This window comes from Marmota flaviventris, chromosome 13, assembly GCF_047511675.1.
Source record: "Marmota flaviventris isolate mMarFla1 chromosome 13, mMarFla1.hap1, whole genome shotgun sequence".
NCBI classification, from domain to species: domain Eukaryota; kingdom Metazoa; phylum Chordata; class Mammalia; order Rodentia; family Sciuridae; genus Marmota; species Marmota flaviventris.
In genome coordinates, this window is record NC_092510.1 from 51,644,657 (window position 1) to 51,670,911 (window position 26,255).

The window sequence follows — 26,255 nt, forward strand, 5'->3', positions numbered from 1 at the left end:
CCCTACCTAGCATCTGCCCAAGATTTAGAAGTTGAAAGGACAGGTCCAGAAAGATCCAGCAGCAATCACTCTTTTTCTACAAGGAACCTAAGAGCATAAGAAATTTAAGGAAGTCAGGCATGGTAGCACACACGTGTTGACTAGGTAGGATAAAGCAGGAAGATCACAAATCAGAGGCCAGCCTGGGTAACTTTGCAAAATTTAAAAAGGGCTGGCATGGGCTGGGGATATAGCTCAGTAGTAGAGTGTTTTCCTATAGCATGTACAAGTCCCTGGGTTCAGCCTCCAGTACTATAAAAACAAGTGGAGGGCTAAGGGTATAGCTCAGTTGTAGAGCACTCCTGGGTTCAGTTGCCAGGGAGGGAGGGAGGAAGGAAGGAAGGTTGGTTTAAGGAAGCTTGCCTTGGGTTGTACAACCCAGAACACTTTAACTCCGGGTCTTCCCCACATCAGACCATAGATGTCCTGCTGTGTTTTGCCAATTAAAGGTTTTGTTTGTTTTTTAATTGAATACCAGACCTACTAAAATATCATCAGTTTTATCTGCCATACATACTACTGTAAAGAGAAAATGAACATAAATAATAACGAAGAGTACAGAGAGACTAAAAATTATTTCTATGTTCCTTTATAACAATTATCCTCAAAATCTGATTTCAGAACCAACAGAATCTGGATCATCTAGGAACTCATTAGAAATGCAAATTCTCAGGCTTTTGGGTAGATCTACATACTCAAAAAATCTGAGGAGAGGCCCATCAATCTGTGGTTATGCACAGGTGATTCTGATGACCCTTAAGTTTAAGAACCATGGCAGCATTAGAATATACAATATGACTCACTTAAATTCATATTAAAATTATTTAAAGTGGCTAATATTTCTTAAGGATATAATCAACTGGATTTATGTTAAAAAAAAGAAGAAAAAGACACAAATAGACAAGAAAAAACAGTGCTGGATTTAAAATAAATTTACGAATATCCTAAATTAGATCAATAGACAATTGATTATAAATGTGTATTTTAACTATACTACATAATACAAACTTTTTCCACTAATTCTTCTATTTGGAAGAAAGCAAGTACTCTCCAAATTAATAATAGAATTCCATAGTTGAGATCATGTCATAAAAAATGTAACAGTAAAAATTTAATCATAAGGATCAATGTAAAGAAGCCTCCTCAACCAGTATCAAGGAGTAATTATTTAAAAGTTAACAGGTCAGCTGGGCATAGCGGTACACACCTGCAATCTCAGCAACTCAGGAGGATCACAAGTTCAAAGCCAGCCTCTGCCACTTATGAGGCCCAAAGCAACTTAGAGAGACCCCATCTCAAAATAGAAAAAAAAAGGGGGGGGGGCTGGGAATGTAGCTTAGCAGTAAAGGGCTCCTGGGTTTAATACCCAGTAACAACAAAACAATTTTAACAACTCAGGACTGTGGTGTGGGGCAGTCAAGGGCAAGAAAAGGGGTATCTGCCAAGATAAATGGAGTAAGGGAAAAAAGAGATTGGAAAACTAGCACAAGATGAACAAAATAAAGAAGTGTAAAGAGGGACATTTTGCTGCTTAAGTTATAACATTACAAAAGATGGAAAAAATAAGAGGAGCAAGTTTGAACTGGATCTGGCACTAAACCTCAGGAAAATTATTTCATGAGAACTATTAAGTGAGGAGGTAAAAAGCAAGTCAGATGCACTCATGGCTGCAAAATCAAAGGAAGCTCAATTTGGGGCTGGGTGTACAGCTCAGGGGTACAGCACCTCCAGCATGTGCAAGGCGCTGAGTTCAAATCCCCAAAACCCAAGAAAAAAGAAGCACTATTTATAATAGTAAGGGTTTGTATATAACTTATGCAAACCTAAAAGTTCACTCAGGAAGGACTGAGGACAGTAATAATGGCACTCCCATTAAATGGAATTCCAGAAAGAATTAAATAAATCCATCACATTTAACACTGGAAAAAGCATCTAATAGGCAAATGAAAAAAAGCAACTACACAAAACACATAGTATGATCTACCTTCTACTTCAAAACTCATACACATGCAGATATTTATGTGCACAGAACACAAAACCTATACACATGCAGATGTTTATGTGCATAAAGTCTAAAAAACTAAAAACTATAACGGCCACAGCAGGTGTTCAGATGACAATTGAATTTTCTTTTCCTTGTTTCTCTATTTTCTAAATTTTCTTGCTTTCTAAATAAATAACTACTTTCATAATGAGGAAGTCAGAAAGGTACATACACACAGAAGAAATTTCTAAGGAAATAAATGACATTCTCTAATGGCAGAGACCCCACAGAATATTGCTGCCAGGTACAGGTATTAGGGCAGCATCAAAAACAATATTCTGAGACAAAAATATAGATTTTTAAAGAAAAAAAATAAACAGAAAATCCTAACCCTACAGATCATGATGCTGCTATAATGTGTAAGTCTCTCTTTTCAGTAAAAAATAAAGGTGGTATCATCAAACTGACCTAAGCCATGGCATTCAAAACAACAATCCAAATAAAGAATGGGAAGGACATAATTGACTGAGCACACATCATATGGCAGTACTTTAGCATTTGATCTCTTCATGACTACTTGCAAGGTGTCTCCTCTATTTTGTAGATAAGGCTCAAAGGGGACAAGTACACTTCTGATGCTCAGTGCCCCTAGAGCTCTTGCCTAGATTACAGGACTTGCAGGCCAGAGCTCTGTCCACTACACCAGGCTCAAAAAGGGGACAGGCTCACACAGTTCTCAAAGTGGTAACGGAAATCAGGGATGCCCAAATAACTTCAGAAAGGATTTCAGAGCCCTTTATTAAATACAAAATAAATATTATACTATGGGGGTAAAGGGAGCAAGGAGCAAGGACCTGATGTGAGGAGACCGTACAGGCTACATTAAGGACTTCTGACATCTGAGGACAAATGGCATTTTTAGTAAAAATGCTCCCTTTGCCTGTTCTGGGGGGTGGTAATGGTAATGCAACGATCAAACAAAAAATGCTGGTTAGACAGTTCCCAGGGAGGCAGAGAGGAACTAGGAGATAATAAGTATTCAGGAGGTAAAAATGGCAAAATCTACTGGTTGAGGTGATATTCTCTGGTATTCAACAACCATACAAGCTTAAATTCTAAATGTAGTTATATATAGTTTCAACATTAACAAGCCTTGCGGCCATCTCCAATTTGGAGTTTTGCAACTTTAGTTCTTCCTTAGCTTTTGCCTTTATAATGGTCACCTCCTAAAACTAATTGAGTTATTAAAAAGTTTTTGATTTGCCAACTGATGGATAAAGAAAATGTAATATATCCACATAAAAGAATGTTATTAAGAAAAAAAGGAATGAATTACTGGTATATGGATGAATCTTGAAAATACATAAATGAAAGAAGCCAATCACAAAATACAATATATATACACATTTGTATGAAATGTCCACAATAGGCAAATCTATAGAAAAAGAAACAAGAAACATGATCACCTACAGCTAGAGAGAATGGTAATGCTGGAAGATGACAGCTAAAGGTACAGGTTTCTTTCTGGGATTAATAACAATTTTCCAAAATTGAATGTGATGATGGTGTACACACTGTGAATATACTAAGAACCAATGAAACCAGTAAGAACACCTTAAGTAGGTGAACTGTAGGTAAACTATAACTCAACAGAGCTATTGAAAAGATAAAGTATTTGATTTGGGTTTTTTTTTTTCTTTCTTTCTTTCTTTTTTTTTTTTTTTTTTTTCAGATACTGAATACTATGATGTTAGGCATTTAGTAGACACAGGCTGGACATGGTGGTGCACAACTCTAACCCCAGCTACTCAGGCAGCTGAAACAGGAAGACTGCAAGTTCAAGACAAGCCTCAGTAAATTAGTGAGACCCTGTCTCAGATTAAAAAATAAAAAGGGGCAGGAATGTAGCTCAGTGGTAAAGCACCCCTAGGTTCAATCGCCAGTACTACAAATGAATGAATACATATATTGAACACAGGATGAACAGATAAGGACAACAGAACCTCAGCCCTGGAAGAGCACAAATCTCCAAAAAGTAAAGCCCCTGTAAACTGGGTTTATACACGTTCCTACACATGGTCTACCTGGTTCTGTGAGAAAAACTGCCTTGACATCTTTAAGAAAAAAAAAAATCTTACTTAAGAAATATTTCTACTTCTCTTTTGATTCTGAATTCCACAGAATTTTATTCCTCCACATGTACTCCAAGTCATTAACCAAAAGGTAGGTTACTTAATCATTCATTTAAGAACATGTTCTATAAAAGATAATATAATCCCTGTCTTTAAAAAAAATCAACTCCGGATAAAACACTTTTAGATATATAGGTACTCTCTAGAAAATTGGATTCTCTCTCTCTCTCTCTCTCTCTCTCTCTCTCTCTCTCTCTCACACACACACACACACACACACACACATTTGGCATTGATTGGGGTCCAACTCAGGACCTTATGCATGCTAGGCACGCACTCTACCAGAGTTACACCCTCAGCCCCGATTTCACATTTTTATTACCAAGTAACTCGCTTTCAGTTTTATCCTCAGTGACAAAACATCTAGTATAACTTGTGCTTTTACTTGTCCAGATTAACGGAGATTCACTTTCAAATTTGTTCTACAAGCAGGTATCTCGGAGACCACCAGTGTAAAATGCCAGGTTCAAAATTTCAAATAAATGAATATTTCTGTTATGGGGTGGGGGCAGAAAGGGAAATCAAACTAGCTTGTAGTCATTTCTCATCTTCTCATCAAGTAAAATGTAAAGGAAAATTCTTCTGATCCAGAATGAGAGTTCCAGTTATCTGGGTTCTAGTTGCCCAAAATTTTAACATACTTCTAATGTGCCAAGTTCTCTATTGACTCTGGGCTTTTGCCAGTGTTGCTCCTTGTGCCAGGAGTATGCTTAGCCACTATTCCTAAACTTTTTCCACTGGCTAACTCTGAAGAACAGGGAAGCAGAAGTGTCACTTCCTCCTGGAAGTCTCTCAACACCACTTCTGCATGTGCTGACGGGTCTCTGATCTTAGGGTCCCCATAGCCCTTAGCATTTGTCCTAGTATATGCCACTATTGGTGCCTAGTTTCTTCATTTTCTCCCCTTCTAGATTCAGTTACTCTGAGGGTGAGAAATGTTTCTGTTTTGTTCCCCACTGTATCCACTGTAGTTCCTAGCACAAAGAGTGGACTTGACAAGTATTTGGGGGGGGGGTATATTAATGAATGCATGAATAATTAAACAGTCTGCCTCAGAAACTAAATAGGACTAATTCTAAGAAGCATTTACTCTGAAGTAAACCAGGAATGTGTGTTTCATATTCTGAAACAATCAGAGTGTAACCACTCAGTACTTTAAGTACAGGCAGGTCTTATGTTGCTCCTGTTTTCAGAGTTCAAAATTCTGAAAGTATGACTCTAGTAAAAAGTTAAATATATCCAATAACAGAGTACTAAATACGTTAATGTCTTAAATACACAACTTGCAAATAAACAGAAGTAAGGTGCAATTAAGGAAGACAATTAAAATAGAATTATGTCATATTTCCTGAACTTGGTTGGTTCCCAAAGATCAAATTCAGATGTTGCTTTTATTCACAGGCTTTGAAAATGTAAATAAAACACTCTGCACATTGCTCACTATAAATCTTAACTTACCATTCAAATTTAATCTAAACACAAACATAACCCTAAAACCTCCTCCAGTCCCACAAATACTCAGACAACCAAAATCTGATTTTCAGGACAACAGTTTTATTTAACAAGTACAACATTTATGCTGAAGAGACAAATTATGCAAATAAAAATGGTTTATGCTTGTATCATATCTAAGCTTATACTTCTGCATACTACAAGTTCAAGAATCTACAAATTTACCCAAAGCTCAGGTTGTCTAAGGAAACAATTTCACTATTTTAGACAAATTTAATATTGATTTAGATTTAAGATCTATTTGGGAAGAGCTAACAAAAGCTTCCAACAATATGCGCTGATTTTATATTATTTACCTAACATCTGATCTTAGTATCTATACAACAAACTCAAATTAAAAATTAATTCACAAATTAAGCCTCTACTTTAAACTATTACAATATTCACCTTCCTTGCATGCTTTCTAGAAATGTTAAAGTAATTCAAGCGAAATATTAAAGTCATGTTCAAATTGCATCCATCTTCACTAATCTTGGTTGTACAACAACCCAATTAGTCAAAAGTATATTGTAAGTTTTCCAAATATAAACTTTAAAATTCTTTGAAATTTGTAAAAATTTTTGATACATACTTAAAAGCACTGGAATCTTTTTTTAAGAATTAAAAAAGTCAAACAGTGACAGCTTAAGTTAGTAGTATAATGGAACAAGCATCCAAGTTTCTTTTTCTAGTGAGGTTGACAAAAATTCAAAACTTTTGGTTAAACCAATTTAGAAACTCCTATAGAAAGTGAAGGAAAGCATCACAAGAATAAGAAACAATCATGTTCTTCTTTCCAGTCCAGGAGACTGTACTGCTTCACCGTTCTACTAGAGAGGAGGAAACACAGGTCCCAAGCCTATAGCTGCTCAGTGTCAACACTTAAGTGTTTGATGTGTTGGGAGGGATGTGGCCCTAAGGTCTTTGTATGAGTTTGTTGTACATTTTTTTTTCTGAGTATTTGGGTACCTACGACTGGTAAAAATAAGAAAGTACTTATTAGTACTTAGAATTTCTTAAATCTAGTTTGGAGCATTACATAACAAAGTGATAAGTGCCTCAAGAAAAGGACTGCAAAATAAGAGGTGGACCTGGGAGACAAAGTGGCTGTCACGCTGCATATAAAGGGAGAGAAGCCAGTGGCAGGGGAAGCTGGCTTACACTCAAGCAGCCTTGAGCACACAGTCAGGGCTTACTCTGACCAGACTCTGGAATGGAAGGAGTTTGGGGGCTGAACAGTGGTTACATCAGAGATGCTTTTAAAGCCTCCAACGCCAACAGGAAGAGTGTCCTGGAAGAACTTGAAGGTGATGTGACCAGTGACTGTAACAAACCTAGAATGGAGCACTGAGAATGAAGAGGAGTAAAAGAGTGATAGGAATTCACTTACAAACCAATCCCCAGACCTCCAACTCCACAGCCATCATTTTGAGACTGTTCTGTTTGGGGTTTTGTTTTTTGATTTTTTAAGGGGTGATTCCAAGAGACAATGCACAACAATCTATTTAGGGTTTTGCAGAATGAAGGGAGTAGGGGAAAATTTTAAGCCTGTGAGATTAAGAGAATCACTGCATAGAATTTCTTAGAGACAGCTTCCAGGGTATTTTTTTTTTTAAAAGGAATATGCTTTTACTTTAGAGAAAGAACTATAACCTTAAACTCAATGTGCGGAACCCCAGTCTGGACACCAATAAGATTAGTCTGCCCGTGTCTCAAAGTATTCCACTGGCAAGGGTTCTGTCAGGGCATTCACCTACTGTTTCACACTTGACTGGGGACTTTTCTGCACTTCACAGAGGCCAGAATTATAAGAAGTTATACCACAACTGAACGGATTTAGGCCACAGAAAAGTAAGTGGGTTAGGAGATGACTTAAGGTGATGCAGATCTTTGCAATACATGTCTTGAAGAGTGGGGGCAGGCTGGTAAGGCCTAAAGCTTGCAAACTATGAAGGAATTTCTTTTATAAAAAGCATGCAGGGGCTGAAATGTAGCTCAACCGTAGAGCACATGCTTAGCATCATTGTGTGAGGCCCTGGGTTCAATCCCAACTCTAAATAATAATAATAATAATAATAATAATAGAAAAAGCATGCAAAAATATATATAAACTTTACAAAAATGATGACCTCATAAACAAATTTCCAGGGCTCTTCCCTGGGCCTTGAAGGTAAATATACCTTTGGGCACATGGACCTATTTGGAAGTACAGTCCTAGCACTCAATGGCCATGCTCAACAGCCATCAGAGGAAACAACGCAGCAATCATGACGCAGACACCTTCCCTTGTGAAGGGAAGAAGCAAATGTTCCTGGACAGCACCAGAAGAGTTAAAATTACCCATGAAAAATGCAGGCAACAAGATTCCAATGGCTCAGACTAGCTGATTGCTCTTCTAAGGATCTCATTTGATGGGGATAAAATACAAAGAAGTACGTGCCAGTTTCTACAGAAAACATATGGGAAATTACCTGAGGAAATTTGCTTTCCTTAACTAAACAAGGAGTCTTTTCAGGTATTTTGAGTTGAAACTGGGGAGCACATTCTTAATTACAGAAAAAGGGGAGAAAGAGAAAAGGCCACTAGAGAATGGTAACCACAATACATTACATTCAACTTTCTGGGTAAGTGGAAGAAACCAGAATGGGTCTTAAATTTTAACATACAAAGACCCAGTACAAAATGAAGGAATGAAAGGAGAAAAAGAATCAAGTTTGTCTTCCCGAAAAAATCTGCACACAAGAGTATTTTGTGGGATGGGGGTTACTGGGGATTGAACCCAGGGGTGCTCTACCATCGAGCCATACTCTCAGCTATTTCTATTTTTTATTTTGAAACTAAATTACCAAGACTGGCCTCAAACTTCCCATCCTCCTGCCTTAGCCTCCCAAGTCACCAGGATTATAGGCATGTGCCTTAACATCCAGCATAAAAGAGAATTTTTTAAAAAAGAATCCAAACATCTTTTACAAATGAACTTATTCCCCAAACTATGGCTCCCCAAAATAAAGTTATAACAATTATGAAATGTAAACTGGTGAGGCAAGAGCTCCCTTTCCTGTCTAGATGCCCTGGGTCAAGGTACCATGAGAACTGATGCCTGGGGCGAGCAAATTATCCCCGGTGAATCCTGTAGATCTGAACCCCAACTGAAGAGAGGGGGAGGCACCCTGCAGTAAGCATAGAGGACTGAGCACAGGTTGAAGCCCAGGCAATGATGACTGTGATACAGGTGGGGCAGAAGAATCAAAACCACAAACACCAGCAAAGTCTTTGATCTGCATGCAATAAGCCCCAAACCTTCTCCTCCCCCATCCCCAAACTCAACTCTATCCAACTGGTTGGACAGGTTCTCTCCTCCCTTACCTGCTAATGGGAAGAGACTGAAAAGAGCAAATGGTCAGGCAATCAATGATTCAAGAGGACAGGTTAGAGAACGGTTAACAGTCATTCCCTTGAGAATAATAACTGGGAGAGGGGACAGGAAGAGAGCAGATTAACACATTCCCAGGCAAAAGAGTGGAGGCCAAGGGAATGGATAGAATTAAACACCAATTGTGCCAGTCTGCATACTTTAGCAATAACTGACATGCAACAAGACAAAGATCTAAAACTTTCCAGAGCCCTGGACAGGAAGAGAACAAACTCTTTCTCCCTCAACATCTGTGATCTTGAGCCAGTCAACTGGAGTCCTCTCTAGACTTCAATCCTTTTAAGTGTAAAATGAAGGACAGAGAAACTAAATATTACTGGGGATTGAACCCAGGGACACTTTACCACTGAGCCTCATCCCCAGACCTTTTACTTTTTTTTATTTTGAGACAGTGTCTCACCAAATTGCTTAGGGTCTTGCTAATTTGCTGAGGTTGGTCTCAAACTTGTGATTCTCCTGCCTCAGACTTCTGAGTTGCTGGGATTACCACTGGGATTACCACTGGGATTACAGGTATATGCCACTGTGACTGGCAACTAAATTATTTCCCTTAACTCCTTCAGGTACTACTAATATACAGCTCAAATGCAGCATGGTTAAAATACAGAAAAGCATGAACTCTGGAGCCAGCCAGCCTAGGTTTGAATCCCAGCTCTGCAGGCACTAGCTACCTGACTCAGCTAGTTACTTGACCTTCTTAGGCCTCACTTTGTGTTCCCCACCTGTAAAAGAAGAATAATGCTCTTTACATCTCACAGAGCTGTCCTGAGGATAAAATGCTATATTAGCTGTAATTATGGTCACAGGTTTGTTTTTCTTTTTAATTTTTTTAGTCGTTGATGGACCTTTATTTACTTATTTGTATGTGGTGCTAAGAACTGAACCCAGTGTCTCACGCATGCTAGGTCATCACTCTACCACTGAGCTACAACCCCAGCCCAACAGGCTTATTTTTTATCCAGTTATCTTTTGGGTGTAGACATCTACACCCAATCACCTTTCTCTACATTGTTCTTCTGATCTTTTTTTTTAATATTTATTTTTTTAGGTACAGATGGACACAACATAATGCCTTGTATTTTTTTATGTGGTGCTGAGGATCGAACCCGGGTCCCACCTGTGCTAGGCAAGCACTCTATCACCGAGCCACAATCCCAGCCTTCTCTACATTGTTCTTCCTGGGATGGGCAACTACTTCCCACCACTTCCCAGGGTGCTTCCCCTAGGCCAGAAATAGACCATATTAATTAAGCACAGAATTCTCCTCTTGACCTGATGCAGCTTCAGAACCACACCTAAACTGTACGCACAAAAGATGAGACCAACACAGCCTACAGATAGGTAATATTATGTTCCTTCACCTATGTTCCTTCTTTCCATAGGGTTCAATCTGGTTCAAATGCTGTATCCTCAAAAAAATACATGCTGGGAATGTAACTCAATGGTGGAGCATTTGCCTAGCATTTGCAAGGCCCTGGGTTCGATCCCCAGCATCCTGCACACACATAAAAACAGTTTCTGGAACCCCTTCTGGAAAGAAAAAAAAATATTAGCCTGTGGCTAGTTTGTGACAACAGAACTCTGACCTGAAGCTCCAAAGGCCAAGCAAACCATAACTTTTCTAGTGATATTTTTTCTACTACTACTTGTGCAGATGAACTGAGTTAGCTGACAGTCCTTGAAAAAATGACGAGTTGATGCAGCAACAGTTCCATAGTCCAAAAGCAAGGCAACGGGAGCAAATCCTTGGTGGTGATGTGGTAGGATGAAGAGAAAAGGGAACCCTTTAATTAAGCAAGAACATGCCCAGCAAATTTGATTTAGACATGGATCAGAGGATAAGGAAGGAGAGAAAGCAATTCCACATACACACCACACCCTACTGGGCTCACCTCAAGATAACCCCCACAATCTTAAGCCTCAACATGTCCAACATGCAGGGCCTCCTGTTTCCCACCTGTTGCTACTCCTATAGGCCCAACCTAGGGTGAGACTAATTTCAACTCCTATATAATTCTCAAACCAAGCCCCTATTTTGCAGCCCTACTCCCTCTACTCCATTAGCAGCTGGCTAAGTTACAACAAAAGCTCTCTCAAATCCATCCTCCCATCAAATCTCAGATAGTTCCAAAGGCTCTTACATGAAACATGGATAAATCTCAAAGTATCATGGTAACTGAAAGAGCCAGGCTTAAGATTACATACTGTATGATTTCATTTATATGAGACGATGGAAAAGGCAAAACTCTATAGGGATAGAATACAAATCAGGGGTTTCCAGAGTCTGAGGTAGGAGGAGAGATTAGTCAGTCACTCCAAAGCATGGAGGGATTTTAGGGGTAATGAAACTGTTCTTCATCCTGATTGTGGTAGTTTCAGGACTTAGATCAAACGTGCCAAACTATACAGTAAAATGCGTCAATTTTATTGTGCATAAATTATACTTGAGTTTAAAAGAAAATTGGGGAAAATCCTAAAAATCTGTTGCCTATAAGTTTCATGGCATTGCTGATATGGCTGCTAACTTGCTAGACTACATACTCCAGCAACACTCAACTTTTATAATGTCCTGTGCTCTTCATGTAGAAGTTTCTTATCACCATCCTCCTCTTCAACATAGCCTTTCCAAACTAAGTCCCCCAGGATGTCTCTTTGTCTCTCCCACTCCTCATATTCCTCAGGCTATAAGCTGGATGCACTTCCTATAGGACCTTATGATGCCTGGCATTTCCCTTGTCATTGTGTTCAAAGAACTCTATCACACATATCATAGGCTGTAGTATAATGATCTTGTCTCTCTCTCATCAGTGAACTGAAATGCAAATTCTTTGAGAAAAGGACTTTTTCCTACATGTATATATGTACTCACCCTGTTACATGACAGACAATAAATCTATGTTGGAAAAAACTGTTTCCTAAAGGTATGTTTTCTGTATACATCAGTGTATCCCCATCACTTTTAAAACTGCCTACTTAGCCCAATAAATTCAGGCATTTTGCATTGTAATATAAAACTATTAAAATGATCATGCAAGCTGAATCCATGCAAAGCCATCTTTTTGTTTGTTTGTTTGTTTTTCTTTTGCAGTACCAAAGTTTTGTGCATGCCAGGAAAGCTCCATACCACAGAGCTACATCAGACTTTGTTTTCTATTTTGAAACAGGGTTTCACTAAACTGTCCAAGCTAACCTCAAACATGTGATCCTCCTGCCTCAACCACCCAAGTTGCTGGGATTACAGGTATGTGCCACCACTCTGGGCCATGAAAAGCAATCTGAATAATCAATAGAAAAATTATGATTGTTCTATGACTCTTAAAAATTTTGTTTTCAGAACATTAAAAACTTTCTATCTGCTATAAATATAAAGAAATTTTAACAATTAAAATATCTAGTGTACTGTAATTTAAATCATTAGAAACTCTGAGAATTGAAGTGTTTTATTTATTTAAAAAGTGTTGGTGGGACTAGAGTTGTGGCTCAGCAATAGAGTGTTCACCTAGCACGTGCGAGGTGCTGGGTTTCATCCTCAGCACCGCATAAAAATAAATAAATAAAATAAAGGTATTGTGTCCAATAAAAATAAGTATTTTTAAAAAATGTTTAAAAAGTGTTGGCCAGGCACATTGGCATATACCTGTAAATCCAGCAACTCAGTTTTAGGCCAGCCTCAGTAACTTAGTGAGATTTCACCCCTCCCTGCTACAAAAAAAAAAAAAAAGCATATATTTCAGTATTGGATTCAATCCTCAGTACTGAAAAAAATTTTAAAATTGCTTATAATAGTAGTTTGAATAGTGCTGTCTTCCTCCCACTTTGTATCTTCCTATGTCTTGATGGACGGGTATAAGTTCTAAGTTTGGGTTAACTTACAACATTTTGTCCTTTGTGTTTTCCCACTCATATGATATCTCTGAGAGTTGCTTTAATGGGAAAAACTTTGCCTGATCCTTTCCTCTGTTACATCTTCATTGTTCTCAATATGACCATTCTCCTAATTTATACCAAGTCAGTTACCCATCACCAAGTTCCCCTGACTGCATGCATAAAGACCACTAACAGGGTTGATGTTCCCTTGGTCAGCAATTTTTCTCCAGAATCCTAATTACAATTAGTTCAAATTTCTCTTTCAATGTGGACATTTTTTCATTTCTTTGCTGCACTTTGATCTTTGTTGACCAATTCCCTCTTTCAATTGTCCATTTTTATGAAATGTTACACAGGTTTACTACAGAAAACAAGTAGGCAACTCAGCTACATGCTTTGCTGTAGGTATATGAACCATATAACAGAAAGAGCTTTATACAATTACCATTCATATAATGTGATAAGTAAAAATTAGACTATACTATTGTGGGAGGACTGGCATATTTAATTAGCCACAGGAAAAGAAAATTATGTATATTGAAGCTGTGTAAAATGAAAAATATATGTATTTAATAAACAAATGATGTTAAAATGAATAAATTGGGACACCAATGGGCCACATTAAAGAAACGGGAATGATGCCCTTCCTGTCTATATCTTCTGATAACACCACAGAACCAGGGCAACTTCCTAAAGACCCAATTCACAGTCAAGTGTAACAGATTAGAGGAAAAATTCAGACTATAATTCCAACTGTTATTAATAATAAAATAATATACTGACACTGTGTTTCTGTGACATTCTCTATAAAATAGAGAATACAGATAAGACAGTATCATCTTCTTCAAGGGTGGTTATGAAGACCAAAGAAGAAAATTACTTAAAGTATTTCTTTAATTCCATTAGAGGGGGTAGGGTTGTGGTTCAGTGATAGAGTGCTTGCCTAGCACGTCTGAGGCACTGGGTTCGATCCTCAGCATCACATTAAAAAAATAAAGATACTGTGTCCATCTGTAATATAATTACATTAATTATATTAATTAATTTAAAAAAATTCCACTAGAAAGCCAGACTCGGAAAGTCAAGGGCTGAATGTTTTCTCTCATATGTGGAAGCTAGAGAGAAATAAGAAATAAAAAGGGGGGCTCTCATGAAAATAGAAGGAAGAACAGTAGAGCGGAGGAAGAAAATCAGGGGGAGGAGGGTGGGGAAGAGGAGAGACTGCAAAATGAAATCAACTGAACTATGCCATGTGCACGTATGAATATATCACAATGAATTGTACTTATATGTATAATTATGATGTACCAATGAAAAGAGCAACATATAAATACATAGAAGGAAGACAAGTAGAGGAAGGGAAGAAGGAGAGAATATGGAAGTCCTGGGGATTGAAATGGCACAGCAAATTAGCTGGGCGCAATAGTGTATATCTATAATCTCAGCGGTTAGGGAGGCTGAGACAGGAGGAGAGAGTTCAAAGCCAGCCTCAGCAAAAGCAAGACAACTCAGTGAGACCTTGTCTCCAAATAAGATACAAAATAGGACTGGGGATGTGGCTCAGTAGTCATGTGCCCCTGAGTTCAATCTCTGGTACTCCCCCCCCCCAAAAAAAAGGAAGAAAGAAAGAAGAAATGAAGCATATTATAGTCCATGCATGTATGATTATATCAAAATGAGTTCCATTATCATGTATAGCTATAATGCACTAATAAAAACATTTTAAAAAATTTTTTTTAAAAATTCAACTACATACTATCATATCATCTATATGCTTAGAATGCACCAGGCACTACTATAAGAGTTTGCATGAATTTTCTCATAGGATCCTCATGACAACCTACAAGGTAAGTGGCATTATGATCCCTATTGTATAGAATACCAAACATAAAGAAGTCACATAACTTGTCTAAGAACATGCAAACTGTAAGCAGTGAAGCCTGAATTTGAACTCAAGAGTACACCTACAGGCAAGTTCTTCAAAACTTCATCACTAACTCATTTGCCTTTCTCAAGAGAGGAAACCATCACTGGGAAGGTTTATTTAACACCGACTCGGAGGTGTCACACAAATCTTATTCACTACGACTCAACAGCATCATCAAATGTCCAGTAATTCCACTGAGACATTTTCAGGTTTCTAACAAAAGAACAAGGATGTACAACATCCACAGATATAAGGAGCTAGGAAGACAATTCCAGACTGCAGAAGGAGCCAGAAGAGTTGAGTGGAAAAGCTAAAATAGATCCAGTTATTTTGTCCTAGTGAATAGAAACATAAATACCAAAAGAGAACCAACTAAGAAATAAGATTCACTTTACAGGAATAGGGAAAGACTTGTATTTATCATGAGTGTGTAAAAAAAGAAGAGTGCTATAAAGACAAGATATGTAGAGCCAACAAACTTCATTGACATTTTCAGTACCACTGACCCTGAAAGTTAATAACACTGCTCGCTGAGGTCTGATTTCACAAGGCATTCCATATGGAACAGGAACGTGAGAGCCTAATAAGGATGTATGATTCAAAAGCAAAGGGATTAGTTAGCTAAAATAAGTGGATTCCTCTCTAAATATAATCCACTCATAAGGACATTTAGAACATTTGTATCTCATTAGGAGTATTAAGTGAGAAAAGATTCTCAGTACCAAACAGTCCTAATTATAATGCATCTTAGGAAATAAAGTGAGGTTTCTTAACTAAAACAGAAAATGCACTGCAGCAAACAGCTTTCATATAATAACAGAACTGTCAACAAAAATCAGACTCCAAAACAAACCTAACTGTGAAAACTGAATAACCACTCTAACAACACCATGCTTTTTTACATTATTTCTCAATACTTCACAGTCTTCTTTCTCTTATTATCAATCATAACAAGCCAAAGTAGAAATAAGATGCTTCAGCAAAGAGCGCCCGATTTACAAACAACAGAAACTAACTGACAAACCAAACATCAACTTTGTCTGCCCATCACAGCCCTCACCAAGACATCACAGCGGTGAGAACGCGAGGGTCGGCAAGATGTCTCCCGGGTGGTGAGCACTCGCTATGGGAAGGCTCAATTCCAGTTTTCAACCCCACTAAAAAGGGGTACATGCCTTTCACATCTTGAAACAGAAAACTGTTCAGCTGATATATAGTGGATTGTGTGACTTAGTTACAGATTATAAAACAAGAAGTCAGAGGTGGTGCCCAGTGCCGGGTGTCGATGTCACAGGCTCCACCTTTCTTCCTCCCAGGTGTCCTCCTCCTGCTGCCAGCCTGGCCCACTGCCTCTCTGAGCATCACAGCCACATTCCAAGCAGTCATATGTTTTTCATTCCACATGGAAAACTTTCACTATCCCACTTCCAGCAGTCTTCCTCTTACAAATTATAGGCCAGGACTTGGCTACATCCCTGCTCATACAACCAATCACTGCTAAGGGAATGCAACTATCATTACTGATTTTTTTTTTTTATTGATCATGAGATTGCTCTTATCTTCCTTGCTGAGATCAAGGTCTTTCTGTTCTCACCTTCCACCCCCAGTCACCTGGAAAAAGAGATGTGGGACAGATGACATCAGTATTTTTAGGTAACGCATTAGTATTTACCTCAATTATTTCAAAAAAACACGTAACAACTATGAAAGGGCTGCTTTATATGAGGAAGCACAACAGTCAATATCACTACCTGGACCTGGCTAAGAGAACACTCCACCACTAGACAAACTGAGGCACCAAAAGGTAGTGAACTATTTTACTTGTTAGGTGAGTAAAAACCAGTAGATCAAAGCAGTTTTTAAAATGTACAATTTCTCAGCCAACAGCTAGAATCAGAAGAAACAGTCTAAGTTCTCTTCAATTTTACACCTTCTAACATGATCTAGTTGAACAATCTTACCTAACCTCACCTCTCTTGTCGGTCTCTGCTTAGGGAATTGGGACAGGGGGGGGGGGGGAATAAGACACGAGTTTAGTTCTGTCAATCACTCTTTTCTTCCTTTTTTTTTTTTTTAATTAGCTGTCCTTTCTCATTTAGGCAATTTTTTCCCTTCCTTGAAAAGCAGTGTCAGGGTCAAGTTATCTGATTGAAGGAGGAAAAAAATACAAATACACACACACACACACACACACACACACGCGCGCGTGCAAGACATCTTGTGTTTGTGCTTTTCAGTTGACGGCTTATGGTGAAGGTAAAATTCAAACACCTTAAGACACATAGAATGTCAAACCCTCTTTGGGTGCACAGACCATTCTTTCTATATCTCAACTTTACAGACAACATTCATCCTGAAATTGGAATCATTACGCTGATCCCTTTATAAAGTACAAACACAAATCTATGATTTTTCTTATTATTAAGCTAAACTGTATCACACATTCCTCCACAAAAGCATCCATATTTGCCACCGCTGTGCTTTGGGCTGTTGTTCCCACACGAACATCTGCTTTGCCAACTAATGCTATCATTTCCATCATCTGAATATTATCAGGTGAAACTCAGAATCCATCTCCAATGTCCCCTTTTCCTTCATGCATGGGAACCATCCTTTAGGGTTCATTCTCTGTCCAGTTCAACTCTCAACCTCCCCAAGACCTTTCACTGACCTAAAGAAAAATGCAATTCTTTATGAAGGTCCCCACAAATACTGAGATTGAAAGGGAGACTGGCTGTAGTTGAAGTGGGAATGTTGCCTGCATCTTTCCTTTTCTTTGAGTCCTTTAAAGCAATGCAGGAGGAAAAGAAAGAGCAGAGGAGGAGGGAAGGCACAAGAGAAGACAGTAAGAGGACTCCATTCCTGACTGGTTTTTCTCTTCTTCAGGGATGCCCAGTCTGCACACATCTACACAACAGAGCAGACACAAACACATAATGACTGCTAATTCTGCCCCCCCCCCCCTTTTTTTTTTAAACACACTCCAGAAGTCACTGCAATACCGGAAACATTTGGGAGACTGAGCCATCTGATGACAATTACAGGAATCCTGGAAGGGAAAAGAATGCTCAGGGAAGGCCAGACGGCCATTCAATTAAGAACCTTAGCTCAGCCCCAGAGCGTTCTCTTCACCCTCCACATCACTGCCGGCAAGAGGTGACGGTGATGCTGTTATCCACAGTTCCAAGCTGATCCCAGGGAAAGGCATGCTCATACACACTGCTCCAGAGAGGACAGCATGATTTTTGGTTTGCTTGGTTTTCTCATCCTTTGAAGTAGGACACTTCATGACTGTCATGAGTTTGGTTCCCAAGGGTGTGAGGCTTATAGGAACCACGACCTTTACAGTAAGATGATTTAAGAGGCAAACCACTGGAAATGTTAGTACGAAACTAAAACTTTCCAACTTCCTTTATTCCTTGAATTGATCCTTGTAAAATAACACGGAAGGCAGTTGGGAGGTAAAGGCTGTGGTTAAGAGGAGAAAAGGAGCTAACATTTACTGAGCATCTCCAAGAACAAATCACTTTTAGGATTTGGAAACCATGCAAAGGAGATAGCATCCCAAATTTTATGAGAACTAAAACTCAGAAAGATAATACACCTTGGGCTGGTTTTGTGGCTCAGTGGTAGAGTGCTCGCCAAGCACATATGAAGCACTGGGTTCAATTCTCAGCACCACATAAAAATAAATCAATAAAATAAATAAATAAGGAAAGGTATTTAAGAAAAAGAAAGACAATGCACCCAATCCCAAAGCTCTTGGATTAGAGCCTCAAACCAATCGGACTCCAGAGCCCATGTTCATTCCACCAAGTTATACTGCTAGTGGGTCAGCTAGTACATAAAACAAATGGAACCAGGATGGCATGACTGACTTAATTTCTTTATTCTTAAAGATTTTATATAGTTTTATGTTCATTTCTTATCCACTAATATAAGTATATTTACATGCCAATAAAACTTCCACAAAAGTCTGATCTTTCAAATAATCACATCATAATACCTTTTATAACTGAAGTTCCCAATGTAAAGTCCTGGGCTAACAGGACAAAGATACTTAAAAATGTGAAATAGCACATGCTCAATAGAGATATCTAAAGATACAAGGAAGAAGAGTAAACTGTTCAAGAGGGAATCATGATTCCGGACTGCCTGCTACTTCAAGAGAACTAACTTAAGTGTATTCATAATCACATTTGGTAAATCTTTATGTTAGAATTATAATCAACTCAAACACCAAAAATATGTACAAAATCTAAAATTAGGGTTGCTAATTACCATTTAGTTACGTTCAACCAATGCCTTTTGTGAGTCTCTAGGGTAGTTAAGTGTTAAACACTTGAAATTTCTTAAGTAGAGTCAGAAGTAGAATACTTGCTTAACTGGTTAACAAAAGCTGGGTTTCTACAACGTGGCACCCAACAGAGAACTGCCCAACTTCCTTACACATGATGGTAGCAGCAGTAATGAAGTTACTCATGGTGATGATGAGAGTAATAGCAATTTTTGGTTATGAAGTCTCAGTGTTAGTCACTGTTCCTAACCTTCAATATCGATTTTTGGATTTAACCCTCTCTAAATTTCTTAAAGGTAACAAATGTTTTTATCTCCATAAAGTAACAAGCACTTGAACTCAGAAAATCTGAGTTCAAGTCCCATTGTTGGCTCTAATGGCTTGAAAATAGCTTTATCTTTCTAAAATCCACCTTCTCGACCATACGGTGGAAGAGTTGGGCTGGAAGCACTGTGGATTAAATGAGCTCTCATGTACTATGAATCGGATGCCCATCTGAAAATATACATGCCCCTCCCAACCCATGGAAAACACATATCACCACATAATCATGTCCTTCAACTTCATTATGGCTTCACAATCTTTCCTAGCACAGTACACCAGGAAGTCATTAATAATCAACACATTCTAGCTTTGAAAATGAAAACACCTTGGTCTCGAAAGATGATAGCATCACCTAGTTTAAAGCTAGGTCTGCCTCTGGTAAGTGTCACAAAAGGCCTGGCATGGTGGATTACAGGCAAATGGGACCAGGAAGGCTGCATTAGGAGCATTGCGAATTCAAGGCCAGCCAGGGCAATGTAGCAAGATCCTGTCTCAAAATGGAAAATGAAATAAAGAAGGATGAAAAAACAATATCGGCAACAACAACAATAATAAAACCAAAAATAAAAAAGGGTGAAGATGTAGTGGTGGTAAAGAGCACCCCTGGATTCAATCTCCAGTAACACACACACACACACACACACGAGAAAAAAAGAAAATAGAGAGAGAGAGAGAGAGAGAGAGAGAGAGAGAGAGAGAGAGATAATGCATCACCAAAATCCAAAAGCTAAATCTCTAGGGCTAGGGGTGTAGTTCAGTGGCAAAAGGCTTTCCTAGCATGTGCGCAGTGGTTCAATCCCCAGCACTGGAGAAAAAAACAAACAAAAGCTAAAGCTCACCAGCTAGAAATTTGAACCCCCCGAATGAGAAAAGTCAGTTGATACCAGGGATAGGCTGAATAGTCGAGAAACTGTGGTTTCTTGCCACCCCAGAAAGCTGGCTGACCTAAGCACTCACATATCTAGAAAACAAAGGTATAACTCTAGTCAGCCAGGGTGGGGCAGGGGAAATCCATGCCAAGCCTCAGGAAAGGAAGCAGGGCTATCCCACCAAAGAGAAGACTGCCTCCAAAAGGGAAGTGTGGGATATCCACAGGGGGGGGAAGAGGTCCAAATCCTGATTTTCATCTGGCCCTGCTCCCATGTATTAAGTTAATGTTTTAGCTCAGTGAAAGTAATTACCAGCCAGGCTCTGCAATCCATCAATTCACCCTGGGCATTCCTGCTGATTCTTTCTTTGGTCTCTAGGACCCAAGAATCCCTTTTGTTGATCTGCAAGTGCAAAGGAAAGGTTGGTTGTTACTAGTTTCTCTTTCTATTCTAAATTTCTGCCAAGTAATTAGGAATAGAAAATGAACTATTTTCAAGTTTTTTAATGGAAGCTATGGGGGTTAAAGTAGGCATAGCCTCTCACAAAAATAAGATTAAAACCATACATCTTTGACATGCCCCCTCCCAAGTAGAATGGACAAATGTAATTTGGCTCTAGGCTGTGAACTCAGGGACTTGATCCAAATCACCTCCATTCTAATTTAGGTAGTCTGGCAAGAGTAGCTTAGTCAATAAATGAAATGTATACGGGTTTACAAGAGATGTTCATATATCCTCACAGCTACCTTTATGGAAAATGTTATCGGCATTCCCATTTTACAGAAAAGGATAACAAAGCTCAGAGGTTAAAATACTAGCCCCAAGGTCATATTTAAATTGTGACACAACAATCTCCTAATACTAGATTTCTATACAATTTTTCCAAGTAACTATAATATGGTTTAGAGGAATTCCTCCAACTGGAAGTAATATTCAAAAACCACATAAAGAACTGTTTTAAGTTTTTTTTGTTTTTGTTGTTTTGTTTTATTTTTTGGTACTGGGTATTGAACCCAAGAGTGCTTCCCCACTGAGATACATCCCCAGTCCTATGTTCTTTTTATTTTTTATTTTGAGACAGAGTTTCGCTAAATTGCTGAGGCTGGTCTCCAACTTGGAATCATCCTGCCTTGGCCTCAAAGTCTCTGGAATTATGGTCATGCACCACTGCAGCCACTTCACATGTTAAGAACCTTATGAAAGGGTTAGGGATGTAGCTCAGTGGTAGAACACTTGCCTAGCATATGTGAGGTCCTGAATTTTATCCCTAGTACTGGAAAAAAAATTAATGAATTAGAAAGCCGTAAGCATCAGTCATGTAATAGGCTCATGTTTGTTTTGCATTCCCCACTTAACTACATAGACATGATAGAGGAAAATCGGAAATCCCTCTGCAGTGCTCCCTACCACTCCCCTGTGAATCCATCTCCATTGCACAACTACACTGATGAGCAATAATAAAAACATGCCCACAGAATGTATATACAGGGTAGAAGTGAAGAACCGAGTGGCAATAATGACATCAATGTTGAGTCCCTTCTGCCATTTAAGCTAGAAAGACAACTATTGCCTTGGAAAACCAGCAGTCCCATGAGTAGGGCATCAAGGACAATACCCACCACCAATCCAACACCAAGTGGCTGAGAGTGCTGTGGAGTCACATGCTGCCTAACAACTGCTTTAGTCAACAACGGACAACATATACATTGGTGGTCCCAAAGACTATGATGAAGCCAAAAAACATCTAGTAAACACATGGCTGAAAAAGAGACAAGAGGAAAAAACTGCAGAAGATGAAAAAGAACAACAACTCCCAAGAAGATTCACAGTGGAGGGTTTTAGCAGAAGCTTCTGAAGATCTCAAGAAGCTCCTTAAAATATTGGGAATGTAGACCCTGAAATGGAATGGTTTTCATTAATAGAGAGGAATGTTCATGGTACATTATCTGCTTGCAAGCAAATCTATGATGGGGAAAACAAAAAGCCATGTAAGCCACCATGAGCATATTTCTAAAAAGAGAAAGAACTCCTCAAGAAGAGCCTCAGGCAGGCGCTTCGGGGAGGAATTCTGGAAAACATTATTATCATAGAAGATGTCTCCATGTATTATTGCCCATGAAGACCTTTTAGTGGGGCAAAATGTGGACTTGGAAGACACAGATATTGATGATTCTGACCCTGCATAGGCCTAGGCTAATGTGTATATCTGCATGCTAGTTTTTGTTTTTGTTTTAGTTGTAGATGGACATAATACCTTTATTTTATCTTTATCTATCTATCTATATATATATATATATATATATATATATATATATATATATATATATATATATTTCAGTTGTTGGTAGACCTTTATTTATTTATATGCAGTACCGAGAATTGAACCCAGTGCCTCACACATGCCAGGAAAGTGCGCTACTGCTGAGCCACAGCCCCAACCCCACCTTATTATAATTTTATGTGGTGCTGAGGATCGAACCCAGTGCCTCCCATGTGTAAGGCAAGCACTCTACCACTGAGCCACACTCCCAACCCTGCATACTAGTTTTTAACAAAAAAAGTTTAAAAAAATAAAAATGTTAAAAATTTTTTAAAGTTTATATATATATATATACACACACACACATACATAATACATACATAACAATTTTTTTTTTGTATAGATGTATACTATACTTGGGGAAGTGGGGAGGGTTGTTTGTTTTTTGATACTGGGGATTGAACCCAGGGATGCTTAACCACTGAGCCACATCCCCAGCCCCACCTTTTTTTTTTTTTAAGGTGCAATTTTTAAAATTTTTTTTAAATTTTAATTTGGTATATATGACAACAGAATGCTTTACAATTCATAATTTTTCATATCTCTAGTTGTACACAAAGTAGAGTCATATCTTTCATGTCTTCATACATGTACTTAGGGTAACGATAACCAACACATTCCACTGTCTTTCCTACCCCTATGCTCCCTCTCTTCCCCTCCTTCCCCTTTTCTCCTTTGCCCTATTTAGAGTTCATTTAATCCTCCCACCCCACCCCACCCCCACCCCTCCATATTGCAGCATATTATGAATCAGCATCCTTAAATCAGAGAAATTATCCAGTATTTGGTTTTTTGGAATTGGCTAATTTCATTTAGCATTACATTCTCCAGCTCCATCCATTTACCTGCAAATGCCATGATTTTATTCTCTTTTAATGCTGAATAATATTTCACTTTGTATATATACCACATTTTCTTTATCCACTCATCAACTGAAGGGCATCTAGGCTGGTTCCACAATTTAGCTATTGTGAATTGTGCTGCTATAAACATTGATATGGATGTGTCCCTGTAGTATGCTGTTTTTAGGTCATTTGGTATAGACTGAGGAGTGGGATAGCACATCCACAGCCCTTTTTATATTTTTCTTTTTGAGACAGGGTCTACCTAAGTTGCTTAAGGCCTTGCTAAGTTGCTGAGGCTGGCTTTGAACTAACTCATGATCCTCCTGCCTCAACCTCCCAAACTGCTGAGATTATGAGCACCACTGGCCCAGCTATGTTTGTGTTTTAAGCTGTGTATCATTACAAGAGTCAAAATTTTAAAAAAATAAAAAGTTTATAATTTAAAAAAATTTGCAGTAAGCCACAGATAATTATTAAAGAAATAATTTTTATAGTTTTAGTGTAGCCTAAGTTGTACAGTGTCTATAAATTCTACAGTTTGTAGTAATGTTCCAGGCCTTCACATTCACTCACCACTCACTCACTCACCCAAAACAACTTCCAGTTCTGCAAGCTTCATTCACATTAAGTGTCCTACACAGGTATACCATTTTTTAAAACCTTTTATTCTGTATTTTTACTGCACCTTTTTCTGTACTTAGAGACACAGATATTGCCTATGGTATTCAGTGCAGTAACATGTTGCCAAGGTCTGCAGCTTAAGAGCAACAGACTATATCTATGTAGCCTAGGTAGGTAGCAGGCTAGGTATACAGTACACTCTACCATGTTCACGCAATCATGACTTGGTATTCTGAAGTGTTCCCATTGCTGATAGATACACGACTGTACAGACCACACGCACGTTGTTCCACTATATAGAACCAAGGAACCTGCAACTAGAACTGGCAACATTCAACTCCTTAGGCACATCAAAATCTGCAAGTACACACATGTACTTTTCATTTAATAACTCCCCAAATAATATATTTTAGCTATAGATAATCCGAAAAGTGTAGCCAAATGTAAAGAAGCAGAAATTAATGATAATCTCAGAGACAATGACTGATAGTATTGGCCTTTTTCCTTCCAGTCTTTTTTCCCCTGACAGCTGGATTTGAAATACTTATTTCTATGAGAAAAGGAAGTATCACTTTGGTCAGGCAGTAACAAAAAGGGCAAGAAGAAGAATTTCTAGAAGAAATTAATTCCATTGTATTTATAGAATTAACTGAAATTTCAAGAGTAAAATCTTGATGCTAACTACAGCAAAAAAATGAATTAAAAAAATCCTTTGAGAAAGCCAAGAAGTGTTAGCATCTAACTTGTTCTAGTGCTACATCCACAAAACCAGAAAAAATAATAATCTATATTGAGCACAATGAGATACCATTATAAGAACTTGTTTTATTTTCTGGACCTTTTTTACTCTAAAATTCTATTTTTTCAGTGAAACTATTAGCCCTAATTATTATATCACTGAGAGAAGAACTTTCGCTCACCCAAGAAGAAACTCCATATGGGGGAGCAGGGAAAGCAAAAGATCCTGTTTCCTTCTCAAAAGTAAGCTTCTAGAGGATACAAAGGAAATATTATCTAAGTATGTTATACATGTCTTTTCTGTACAAGTATACAGCCAAGTATCACAGCCGCTGTCCTCTGTAACTTGAAATGAATAGCTCAAAAGTAAGGCCAACTGGAGAATGATCTGCTTTTCACATTGAAAAATAAGATATTTAAGTGGAACTAGTGACCTCTGAAATGCTAAGAGGACCACTGGAACATAAATATGTTTCATAGCAATTTCATTGATCATGTATTTTTAAGGTACTATTTAAGAAGGGCTCACATAGAAAAAGTACTTTTGTACTACTTACTGCTGAGTAAACACAAGTTTTAAATAATTTTCAGTGCAACAGACCTGGAATTTTATTCCCCACAGCCTAGTGATTTTAAATGCCCTGTGACCCTCTTAAGCACTGCCAACATCAACATCTGGTACCTGCACAAAGAAAATAGACTAAACGGTTTTTTTTTTTAAAAAATCTTTCATTTTCATCATGTGCTTTAAATATGTTTATAAGATAGTTCTCTTTCTGATATACCGAAAAATAAGAAATTATTCTATCTGGCAGTTGTATTATGTTTTTAAGTAAAAGGGAAAAATAATTACATCAAATCAAGTTGTTGCTAATGTTTTCTCATACCTCCTAAAAGAAGAGTTTTTAAAAATAGAGGTCTTTGACTTGAGTGGATATAAAAGAACCCCCAAATTACTAGTATTATTGCCTCATAAATACATACAAGTATAAAAAGGGCTTCAACATCCAAAACATATCTATCCTCTTCACAATTCTTTGTACTTCTCTGATTTTTATTCTGTGTAAATTTTTTAATGATCTTTAAATTCCTCAAAGATTTTCCAAAAATAATATTGATAGGACTATTGATAATCACTGCCTTTGAGTGGCACACTTTAGTAAACAAACTTCATGGGAGCTCATTCATTAAACCTCAAATGCTTAATGTAGAAAGTTTCAAGTGAATTTTACGAAGCTATGAGTAAACCCGAGCATATCTCACAAAGAAGTCAGTCAATGAAAAGACATGAAAAAAGCTAACTTGTTT

The 26,255-nt window shown here is 38.1% G+C and overlaps 1 protein-coding gene across 6 annotated transcripts in view; it reads right to left on the minus strand.

The window, feature by feature from the left end:
- The window catches only part of Bnc2 (basonuclin zinc finger protein 2), a 410,961-nt gene that overhangs the window by 320,610 nt on the left and 64,096 nt on the right, over positions 1 to 26,255 (minus strand). For 5 of the 6 annotated variants that reach the window (XM_027950613.2, XM_071600657.1, XM_027950614.2 and 2 more), the window contains exon 1: positions 20,736 to 20,762. The exons of the other annotated variant lie outside the window; for it this stretch is intronic. In XM_027950613.2, the coding sequence (XP_027806414.2) occupies positions 20,736 to 20,756 (21 nt within the window). In that variant the 5' untranslated portion in view covers positions 20,757 to 20,762. Of the gene's footprint in view, positions 1 to 20,735; positions 20,763 to 26,255 lie in introns of those variants that run through there. 6 annotated transcript variants of the gene reach the window in all.